Consider the following 12,383-nt stretch of genomic DNA (forward strand, 5'->3'; position numbering starts at 1 on the left):
CTCTTCTGACTAGTACATGAAAAGGTTCTATACTTCTTTTTTAAAGAAATCAAAGGTTTGATCAACCATAGATGTTCAAAAAATATTAGAGGTAAAGATCAGTGTCTGTGTGGGTGGGCGTGTGTGTGAACTGATTACCAGTGGGCGTTGTTTCTCTGGTGTGCCTTTATGAGAAGTGGAGAGGTTTTATATTTCTCTCCTTCTATAGAAGCCCTGTGCTGATGATCCTGTTTTAGCTCAGTAACCATGACACTCAGACTCTTCCAGTCTGATATGCAGGATCAGTAACAACACTCCAGATGTTGACTAGAACAGCACATCCATGTTGTTTTTCCCTGTGATCGTACCCCTAATGACATATTTTGTCTCCCCACTGAACGCTGCGATTATGGCCAAAGAAAGTTATGGAAATTATACAGCACATATTGCAATATATACTCAAAAAGTATAAAAATGTTATGAAGACACCATAATGTTTCCTCCAAAAATCAACTTTGACGCTGACAAAAATTGTTCATGGAATTTACACTGTATGTAATGAAAAAGTCATTAAAATGTTAGAACCCTGCACTGTAGTATTGCAGAGAGAGAGTGCTCAAACAACTTTCAATGGAGACATTCAATCAGTGGTGTTCCCAAGCCACAGGGGTATAACAAATAGGACTATATTTTAGTCCTGTCGTTAGTTCAAGCCAGTTCACTTCAGTTTGATAGGAAGAGTATGGATTACCCATAAACAGAGATTCAGCTAGTGACTCTCTAAGTGAACCCTGCTGAACTACTAATTGAGCTATGGGTTTGCTGTAGGGGCTTGTGTGGGAGTTTCTGTCAACACAATTTCTAAATTAAACACATTTCAGCAACAGCAAATACTGAAGAGACATATTCATAAGAAATTTTAATCGCTTCTAATATGAAATGCTTATATTATTCTGCATTTAACCTGCTCGGAAAGGTGTTTGGACTAATTTTTACTTTTCCAGTTGTTGTCTCTGGAGTTTTCAACTATAGAGTTGGTTAGATCATTTGAGGTCTTCAGACAACAATCGATAAGTTGTGTTTTCAGGGTTTATGTGAAAAGACAGTCAGCAATAAATAATACCTTAAAGCTTTCTGCAGTGAGAATGGCATGATTGTAAATGAGAGCAAAACAAAGTTCATGGTAATTACAGGCTTTAAAGGTCCGTCCAGTATGTAACATTTAGGAGGAGCTATTGGCAGAAATGGAATATAATATTTATAAGTATGTTTTCATTAGTATATAATCACCTGGAAATAAGAATTGTTGTGTTTTCTTTACCCTTCAATAAGCCCTTTTTATCTACATGGGGAGCGGGTCGCCTTCCACAGAGGTCGCCATGTTGCACCGCCATGTTTCTACAGTTGCCCAGAACAGAGAAACCAAACACTGGCTCTAGATAGGGCCTTTCACATTTTTGTGAGTTTCGCGGCCACTGTAGTTTCTCCTACACGCTTGGAACGGGAGGTTGAGGCAAGCGGTATTCAGATGGTTGCAAACTGCAATTTCACCGCCAGATGCCACTAAATCCTACACACTGGACCTTTAGTGAAGATCAGCGCAAACTGACCATGGCTCCTTTTTACTTTAGCAATGTGATAGGCACACCATATATCAGTGTTACCTTCAATCCACTGACCTCATTGAAACTACATGTAGAGGGGAGAAAGTAAAACACTTTAATCATACCCCTTTTGAGTTTTGAAGCTGTCTTGAGACCCTTTACATGGCCACAGTGAAAGTTTAGCTTGAAGTGAGGACTGCTAAACCCAACCTGACCTGTCTATTAGAGGCTGTACATCAGTACATACTTGAAGCTGCCATATTCAATATTTGTCTGTTAACAATGGATGAAATTACTATGTGTATGTGAACGGTATTGTGTAGTGACTAACACAGTGAATTAACGCCTAATTATGCAGTTCCCCTCAGCTCTAAGGTGTAAATGCATGCAGAACCCATTAAGATCGGAATGTGATTGGACCAGATTTGGAGGTGGTCAGGCTCACATTGTGATCGGCTCTCATTCAGGTGTAAAGGCAATCCATAAAGTGTGACCACATTCTGAAAAAATCTGCCCAGCAAGCTGAAAGGACACCTAAGTCCACCTCTTCCTGCTAACTCAAGCAAGCCTGGCAAAAGCTACAAGTAGTGGCAGTAGCTAGCATGTCTTTCCTCTCAACAACTGAATTAGAAATGCAGACGTCCGTTTGTCGCATTGCGTGTCTATTGACAAGTCCACCAGCCCCGCCTAGCTAATTTGCATATTAAGATCCAATCACAATGCTGGTACAATTGAGATAATTAGAACGCATTTTAATACCAGGTGTAAATACAAAGATCCTTGGATCGAATGTCATTATTAAGATACAGATCACATGTTAATACAAGGTGTAAATTGGGCCACATCATCAGGTGACCAGAAAGACGAATTAAAATTAATGCTAATGTTGCTCCATATCTGCTGGATGTACTAATAAGCATCTGTTTACCAACACTTTTGCCATATCAACTTAAAAGGTTATTATTATATGTTTTTGCGGCCCCCAATTGGCCAAAAAATCTGTTAGTGCAGGTTTATGCAAAAAAAACAGACAATAGATGCAATAGATGAAACACAGGCTTTACATTTACTTATTTTATTTATTTAATCTTATACAGGGTATGTTGACATCTAGTTAACAGTTAAGTAGAGCAACAGAAACAAAATAGCAAGAACAGAGTCAATTTATATAACAGAAAACACGTAAGTTGTCAATATTGGCTAAGACTGGAATATTAACATATAAATATTGATTAATGTGCATTGTCTGTAATAGATATATAGAAATACAAATGATGATGATAAACCATGCGTTTATGCGTTCAGGTAAAATAAAAAGACATAAGAATTATGTGAACTTTCACTTTGCTCAAGTGAAGGTGGTGACGGATTACATCAGGAGTGACCAGGAGGGAATAATACAAAGAGTACAAGCAAAGGAAAGAAGCAGATATGAGACAAACTGTGAACTAAACCCTGAATTAGCTGTCTGTGGGCTAGAACAGTAGACCCTATATTAAGGATCCCTTGAGAATTACATTTTCAAGTTTTCACCTATCATCACACAGGTTGCACATTGAACTAGGAAGGTGGAGTTGTGCACCGCCTCAACAACACCTTCACTATTGTCTCACAAGGTTTATGTGAAATTTGAGCATAACTCAAATGACTTCAATTCACTACTCATAGGCAAAGACACGTATTTTGCATACCTACCTGAAAATGATGTAACACAACCATATTGTTGTTAAATAATTTGTATAATAATATAATAATTTATGTGGTAAGAGATTTGAATTGTAGAGCAGTGTTTGGGCAGTATTATTTGGGCATTTTGAACTATTTAGTTTGATCATAAAAAGTAGGTAATTCTTGTTGAAAATATGTTTATTATATAATTAGGAAACCTAATTATCATTTTAAGAGAAGAAGTGGAGCATACATAGTCCAAATATTTTAAGATAACAGCTGCACAACTTTGAAACCACTGGTCACATTTTTTTACAGAGGATTTCTTTGGGTTTTTTTGTCTGCAGGCTTAAATTTGTATCTTATCTTAAATGATCTTTTATGTTTTCTACCACAGCTTCTGTGTTCGGAAAGAAAAGAAAGAAAACTTTAATGTTGTTGTTGTTATTGAAGTTAAGAAATTAATTATGTTCATACCTCACCTCCACACACACACACATATATTTCTCTCCTGCCATCTCTCTATACCACACACACACAAACACCCTCTTTCCTGTCTGCCGGTCTTCTCCAGCTCGGTGACAATGATGAATGCAGAACATGAAACACATTAATGCAGCGAATTCTGGTCAATGTCAGGCCTTTCTTCACCATGTCAAGTTAAACAAACAAGATCAGGCAAAAGCGAATGGTAATTGACCCTCTAGAGATAAGGCCCTTGCTATTGAAGCAGGAGGTCATGGGAATCTCAAGCCATTCTCAAACCTGAGATGGCCACGCACTCAAAAATATACTCCGCTCACTGTCCAAATGGTCACACTTTTATATAATGCTATAGGGTTCTCATCTCCCTTACAGAGTGGAATTATTATGAGCAGATGCCTTGTGTTATATACGTTATCTGTACAGTGCTTCATCACCAATAGGCTGTCATTGTAATAAGTGGATTCTACTTGTACGTGATGTCTAAAGCCTTAGCAGGCCATGTTTAAAATGTGGAGCCTTCTGACATTTTGATGACACATTCTGGTGAAATTTAAGTAATTAGGAGAGTTTTTGATTTTGAACTCCTGGTTTTAAATGATGAACCTTGTATACTTACTGTATGTCTGTCAGTGATACAATGTATCACGCTGATGCTGTATAATTGGAAGAGCGTATGCTAGAAAGTGGAGTAGGATTACCACATTGTGAAAGTGATGAATTTAAGGCAAACACATCAGAGAATTTAATTTTGTTATTCCTTTTTTATAACAAAATTTTAAACCGCTAGACAATGTGGAACTCACAGGAGAAGTGTGTGTGTGTGTGTGTGTGTGTGTGTGTGTGTGTGTGTGTGTGTGTGTGTGTGTGTGTGTGTGTGTGTGTGTGTGTGTGTGTGTGTGTGTGTGTGTGTGTGTGTGAGCCTTTTTTTTGCAATGAACAACACATTAAAGTGAGATGTCAGCAGGTGATGTGCATGTATGAATATGCTACATAAAATTGAGATTCCTTTGTGTGGCTTCTTGACTTAATACATAAAAAAGTGTGGTGACAGCTCTAAATGAGCTGTGTCAAAACACATCACACTGTCTATGTCTGTACACTTCATGTGGCAGACATGTTTCATACTTAATATATGTTCCTCTATTATGCTTGTATTTGTCAATAATGCATAAGTTACTATGTCTTAACAGAAAAGAGTTATTTAAATGTTGCATTTTACTTCTATGGATGATACAGATGTGATGTAGTCTTTGCCTCTGTTATACTGGATTTCCTCTAGTTGAATTTTGTCTATAAATATTTCTGCTGTGTATGGTACTATTGTGCGGTTTAATACAAATGAGATGCTGAAATGTTCTTAGCCTGGTTTCAAATTTCGGATTTATTGTGTGATTCAAATAGGTCTGGTGGTGTGCTCATTGATGGCTGTTTCCCCAGTTGAAAAAACAACTGACCAGTCAGAGCTTTGTAGGTGGGATTAAGATTGAGGACATCATCTTCCGGTGCCAAAGCCAGAAAAAATAGCTACATCTACAAAAGATAGCAGCACAAAGGAACTGTTGCAAAAACAGCGACAAACGTGGATGTAAATAACATCTAAATCAGCAAATTTCTCTGGTTATTCCGCTACTGCAGCTTCCATTTCTACTGAAAATGACCTTGGCAGGACGGATACGTCACTCGCCACTGATTGGTTAGAGCAAAACAAACTAACCCCGCTCTCAAACAGAAATTGGCTAACATGAACACAACGTCAGACTGAATAGTAAAGTCAAACAAAATGGCAGTTCAACCTGAAAATCAGTGTTTGTTTTCTGTTGTGATTTTGACTACAAGCTATAGTTTTCCTATTTAAAGGGTTCACCCAAATTTACATATTTTCCCATTTAACCCTGGTGGAATCTATTTGTTGGTTTTATTTGCCCAAGTTTGAGAAATCTGTATTAAAGTTTTCTGCTGCCACCACAATACAAATAATTTTATTGTAGCTATTTCTTTGGTAGAAAGCAAATATGTCAAAACCCTGACACACAATACTAAAACTGTCTGTATGGCTAGAAACCACTAGGGGCGAGCGAGAAAACATATTTTTTGTGATTTGGGTGGACAGTCCCTAATTGGAAAATATTTGCGTTCTTCACTCACTGCCATCAAAATCTGTACGTCATCCTTCCTAAAATGAATCTAAATGCTTGATATTTATTAGATTAATTCAGTCAATGCCAAATGAGATACAAATCAACATTAAATGTGTTTAAACAGTACACAACAGTAGGTGCATGTGATTGGTTCCAAGAAATGTTATTGTCTTGCATTTTATTAAGCTGAATGGCGTGTTATATTTGATGCTGGCTTTTCATTTCTGTATCTGTCCGAGCAGTTGGTGTTTTTATTACTATTAATTTACTACTTCGGTTTTGTCTGCTTGGCCACTTGCATTTATAGAGTAATAAGGGAATGTATTTAATACCCCCGCTTTCAGTTGCTGTAAGAATTGTGAGCATGAATCAAGGGGGTTGATTAAACCGTACTGTCCCAGGCTTTTAAGTGTGCTTAATTTCACACCATCTATAAATAAAGCAATTATTTTCTTATGCACACTGTCAAAGTCAAGGCTTCTTATGTTTGGCTCTGCTGTGACAATTGTATATGAGGGCTGTTTCAAAGACGTATTGTGCATCTCTAGTTCTCTTCTCGTTAATCCACTTCCAGTGTTGACTGTGGGTGCTTTCATTAAAAAACAGCACTGTTTTTTGTTTATACAAAGCTCAAATTATGAGGGAATTGTATTTTGAATGTACTTATGAAACTATTTAAGCCAGGGAGTTCTAATGCATACTTTTGTTGGGCTTAATCTACAGATTGTTGTGTCTAGCCACATGGGTATTATGCAATGCAAACTCCTCAAAAGAACACAAACGGGGAAATTCTCAAGACTGAGTATGTGGGAGGGCTTATCCGAGCGTCTGCTGCCAGTTCAAACACTTGAGGATGCTTCATGTTGAATGGATTTATGCTTTTATTTCTAATCTTCACTGTCTTTCTCTTGCAGTTGGGCACTGTCTTGTCTGATCCTGACCAAAGCAACAAGAACAAAAGTGATCTGCTTCTTTCAGCCTCAAACTGTCTTTTGAATAAATGGTAGTGACAAGTGGTTACCCTTATTATTAGCTATGCATATGCACATAGCACATGCACATCTCCCAAATCTCATTTTTATCTCTTTAAACTTTTACTTAAGACAGACACAAGGCTATTCACACAATAACATTTGGCTTCATAACTGCTTTAGGAACACCTCCATTGTGTACACATTCAAATGGCATTGTGTATAATCATGCATGCCTATTGGAGGACCTAAATGCATTGTAATTAAAAAATAATGAGCTAGTGTTCATGGATGGGAGGTTTATACTTAACATTTTCCCTTGAAGCAAATGGGCTAAAGTCTAAATCAACCTGGATAGAGGCCCGTCAGACCCCAATATAAAAGTTGATCTAGCCTGTTAAAAGAGGGGAACTGTGCATACAGAGGTGTAATGGCCAGGTTGTCTCTATTAAGGCTAACAGCTCCCATCTCCTTCAAGGTGGTCATTTAGTAGTGCTGCTCATTCAGCCTAATCAATGGTTAAAGCTGCAGCGAACCATTAAATAAAAAAAGAGGCTAGAGATGAGGTGCTTCTGATTGGGGTTAATTGGATGTAATTGGAATTTATACTGTACAGTGGACGACTCATTAAGAACACATTTAAAAATAATGTCATTTGAGCTCAGGTCATTTAACCATTTTTGCACTGAAAAAGTGTAAGGCAGGAGTTCGAAAAAGACTGGCATGGCTGGTGTAATTCTCTCTGTGTATCTGCCTACAGACTGTATGTGCCACTAAATGCAAAATGTCACTTATTGATTTGTCAATTGGTGCGCCTCGCTTGGTTCAATTTCTGATTGAAAAACAATTTGATTTATTTTAGATGACGTGTGCTAAACTATGGTAACACTTTCCTTTAAGTCTCCTTATTTAGTATCATATTATAAGCAGTATACAAACACTTAATAAATGGTTTATAACACATTATAATGTAGTTGTAAGCTGATATAAGTGTTTATTAATGTATTTGTCAACAACTGTAACTCCTTCTGTAGGCACTAATCAATGGAGGTTGCTGTAAAAACATATATTGAATGACAATATAGTAAAACAGAGTTGTAATAAAATGTTTTTTAGGAGAATTGTTGACAAGCACCGTACCTTAATAAATTCTTAAATGTCCTCTAATCTGCTTATAACTATAACTATTATAGTGTGTTATAAAACATTTATTAAATGTTTATATACTGCTTATAAATGATAAAGGGGGACTCAAAGTAAAGTGTTAAAACTATGTTTAATCTGAAAATGTCCTCCAAATTGCTGAATATATTTTTTATTCTTTCTAGAGATTTGTCCAGCTAGCATCCTGTGTTGGACAGCTACTTGAAGCCCTGTGCCATGAGACAGGCTCAGACGGATGGATTTCAACACTAATCCGTTTGATGTAAGTGAATTTAGGTTCTAATTCATGGGCTTGTGCACTGTACAACAAGCCAGAATCAGCAACACACGGTCCATAAATTCAAGAGGAATGCGAGAGGGAGAGAGATAGAGTGTGGGATGAGAGAAGGGGGTAGAAGAATATGGTGTTTAACTGGAAGGCAGTATGTTTTATCAGTCACTGGCACCATTTAGCTGACAAAAATGAGCAGGCCCAGCTCTGGGAATAGGGCCTAGGCACCGGGTGTTCACCAAATCCTCACAAGAAGAATATCAGCACTTCTCACATGCTGCTGCCTGATAGCCACTGCTGTAGCTGAAAACTATCTCCATTGTCCAGTTTGATTGCCTGAATCAAACTGATTTACTGCAAATCCATCTGAGCTTTGATAAATCTATTACAGTTTCATTTCGCTGATTTCATTAACGTGAATAAAACCAGCCATGCTTTCTGCATAACTGCCTTTTAATGGCTTGGCCCTGTCACCTGCCTCAGTATTAATCCCTCTGACTTATTGCTCCGCAGAGGGAATGAGTAATGGGTATTTGAATGTGATCAGCACAGTACAATGCAATTAAGGAACCAGTACTGTTCTGTGCCTTTAATCCTGAACTAATTTGAATTGCAGTTTGATAGCACTGTGAATCCTGCATAATTATGTAGGGTGCATATTAAACTCTGTGACAAACTGAAGAGGCCTTTAACTAGCCCTGCCATGAGGAGAGCAGCCAGGAGAGCCACAGTAAGGTAGCCAGTCACAGCACACTGAAAGTCTCAATTACCACCATCTTGGCTGACAGGTGGAAGCTGACGGGGGAAAAGCCTTGATTTGAAAATGGTTGACACTGATGTCTCTCTCTTTTTTCCCCATCCCCAACCTCAACAATTATGTACATGTGTCATTTTATCCTCAAACAACAGATACATGAAGTGTGAATCAGAGAAGGTTCGGGTTCGGTCAGCATGGATAAGCTCTGAGGGGACTTTTCTTCAAGGTCTACATTTAACAAGTCCCCATTGGCACTAATTTTTGCAACATGCTGAGGTAAATACAGTATGGTTGAAGCATCAGGGGTGCTAACCCTAGTTTGTGCCTCTCATGTATTAAGCATCTAAGCATCTGATTTTTCCCAAAAATAATTACCCAGTGATCTTTGAAAAACCCAGAAGGTCGTTCAGTAACACTCACAGCTGTTCTGAAGTTATTTCCAGAATTCTCAAAGACTCCTGTTTGACATTACATTTGCTGCACGTTAAAAAGGTTTTTAATTTGTTTACCAAGTTGCAACTCTTTTTCATAATCCAAACAAAGATGGTAGCCAGAAATGACATATCTCCTTGTTCAAATTGTATAACGTGAGCCAAACATTACAAGTTTATTATTTATTATATTCTTGTATAATGATGTTTCTTCCCAATATGTTATATTTTCATACAAATTAATGCGTTAATATTTTGCTTGTATTTTACAAAAAGAGTAAGGACATATGTCATTTCCGGCTACTTGGATTAAAAAATACAATTGCAACTTGGGAAACTGGTTAAAGGAGCTGTAATTGACATTCATTGCTACTAAATGTCACACTAGAGCACCAGCATCTCAGACCAAAAGAAATGGGTGCTATGGTGCACCAGACTCCAATGAGAAAAACAGTAATTTTACCTCGCAGATCATTGTAAAACACACTTAAAACTCACCCAAATTGTCTTTGTTAGTCTTTCCACTGTTCCAACAATCACCAACTACGGACTGCTCGAAATAAACCCTTAATTCACCGAAATATTCTGGCTCTAGGCCTCAACCGGCAGCTGCGAAACGGGCTGAAATGGCTGCTGTGGACAATTGCGCCCCTTAAAGTATGTCCACTAAAAGTGCTGGTTTTTGCCAGTAACAGGCTCAGATTGTTATTGTAATTGTCTGACAACATTATGCAAAGGATCCCTGCAAAGCTAGACCTTTTTGTTAAACAGTAAGATCCTTTTTGTTTAACCAGAAAGTCGTTTTATTGCTCTTGTCCGCCCCGAGACTTCGTTGAAAAAAACAATAATTTTACCTCTCAGACCATCATTAAACACACTTCATTCAAACTCTACAGAAACAAAATAAAACTCACCAAAACCATCTTTGTTAGTCTTTCCACTGTTCCAACAATCACCAACTCTGGTTTGGTCAAAATGATTCCTTAATTCACCGTGTTAGATGAGAAAAAAAACATCTCTTCTCACAGATGAACAGTTTCACACAAGGGATTCACATGCACTAACATGCATCCGCGGCCGGTGCGGCTGTATAAACAAAGCACAGAGAGGCTGCGATAACAACACAGGAAGAGGGAGTGTGATGTCATTCTCTGCTTAGGATGCCATTACTCCACTATATCTTATTATATTATATTATATGGTCAGACTCTCATTTACAGAACCTTTAATTCTTTTCATGCAACAGACAGATTATTTTTTATCCAGATTATAGAAAAGTCTTCTGGAAATACCTTCAAAACAGCTATAAGTGTTGTTAAACGACCTTCTGGGTTTTTCAAAGCTCAGCAAGTAATTTTTTTTTTTTTAACAATCAGTTGCTTAGCTCTGTGATTTGAATGCAATAGTAATACATGAGAGGCACGAACTACAGGGGTGCATGATTGTCATGTCTTAAAGAGAGCGCAAATGTGACGGGAATGGTGGGAAAAAGTTATAAATCTGACATAAATACTTCCATCAGGAGTTCCCTTATGCCATGTACCACAAGTGGTCTGACTTGCGCATTTTTCACACCGCCTTAAAATATTCTTAACAGTGAGCAATTCTGCTTCACACAAGATTGAATCACAGAGCGTAGAAAAGAGGGATGGAGTGAGGAGTGAGAAAGAGATGCAGAGACAGAGGGGAGAACAGGAAGAAGACACAGAGGGGGCTGCTGGCTAAATTAAGCCATTGTGACTCAAAATCCTCCTTTAATAAGGTTCATGCTGTCTACAACTTCATCATTTTCTCCTGAATGATAATTACTTTATTCAATCATGTTCAAGGTTTTAGTGAAAGCTAGCATTGATTGATTAACTTCAATTACCATGCTTGCATTTGCATAGATAAAAACTGCTTTTCAATTTGTGAGTGGCACGCGGGTGGAAACCCTGCCTTGATATTTGCATTTCAATGTGAACGGTGAAGGATAAAGGTGGGAGCGGGGTCTGTTCACTGCTAAGCCCTTTCTGGTCGGCTGCGCCAGCATCTATTTTTCCATAAACACCCTTTGTTATGATGTTGGTTTGCTCCCTCCACGCAGAGAGAGCCAGCAGTGAGCTCTGTTTGCAGGCTGGCTTGACGGCTCTGTTGGGGGATTAGGCTGCGTTGCACTACAACTCAGTGGAGAGCTTAGGTGAGCTCGGGCTGTGGCACTGCACTGCTCTCACATACACCGAGCACATGAATAGATGACTGTTGGGAAATTTCACACTCCAAGGAATTGTATATGGCCACACTATTTCTATAGGCTGACTAAGCTAATGAAGATGCACATGTGTACTGAGCAAGAGGCAGTGGAGATAATTACAGTCATCACATGTCTATATCAATCATCATTAACCAGATTGAAAAACATATACGAATCCGCACTATTAATCTTGACAGATGTCTCCTGCATTTAATCATCAATTCATTTGAATTCCCTCAAGCACCTTACTGTAGATTTTATCTCAGCTACAAAACTATATGTTCATTTTCAACGAGCAAGATTTCCTATCTCTTGACAAGCTGGAATTATTTTTTTTTTTTGCTTCTTGCCAACTTTAAGTGATAATGGAAAAACCAACAGATACCTGTAATTGCGTTATTGTAATTGGAAGGCATGAGCACCTAAGTGTGAAAAAAATTTTTTTTTTGAAGTCCATAGCCACTTGATCACTTGATGTGAGCTAAAATAAAAATAATGAGAGAAGGTGGTTTTATAATGTATAGAATTTCCATTTTTGCTCCAGTCCACACAGGTACTGTACAACTATACAGTTTGCAAAATCACAGCTGTGCCACTTATGCATGAGTATTGGGATTACTGTCACCTTTGTCTGCATATTTTTCTTTGATTAATGTCACCCAAATGCTGTGTCTTCCAAAT

At 38.0% G+C, this 12,383-nt stretch overlaps 1 protein-coding gene across 1 annotated transcript in view; it reads left to right on the forward strand.

The window, feature by feature from the left end:
- The window catches only part of LOC122885856 (glycerol-3-phosphate dehydrogenase, mitochondrial-like), a 59,886-nt gene that overhangs the window by 26,932 nt on the left and 20,571 nt on the right, over positions 1-12,383 (forward strand). The window contains exon 5 of the mRNA XM_044217560.1: positions 8,175-8,272. Within this exon, the coding sequence (XP_044073495.1) occupies positions 8,175-8,215 (41 nt within the window). The 3' untranslated portion in view covers positions 8,216-8,272. The remainder of the gene's footprint in view (positions 1-8,174; positions 8,273-12,383) is intronic.

Source organism: Siniperca chuatsi, linkage group LG12, assembly GCF_020085105.1.
Source record: "Siniperca chuatsi isolate FFG_IHB_CAS linkage group LG12, ASM2008510v1, whole genome shotgun sequence".
Lineage (NCBI taxonomy): Eukaryota > Metazoa > Chordata > Actinopteri > Centrarchiformes > Sinipercidae > Siniperca > Siniperca chuatsi.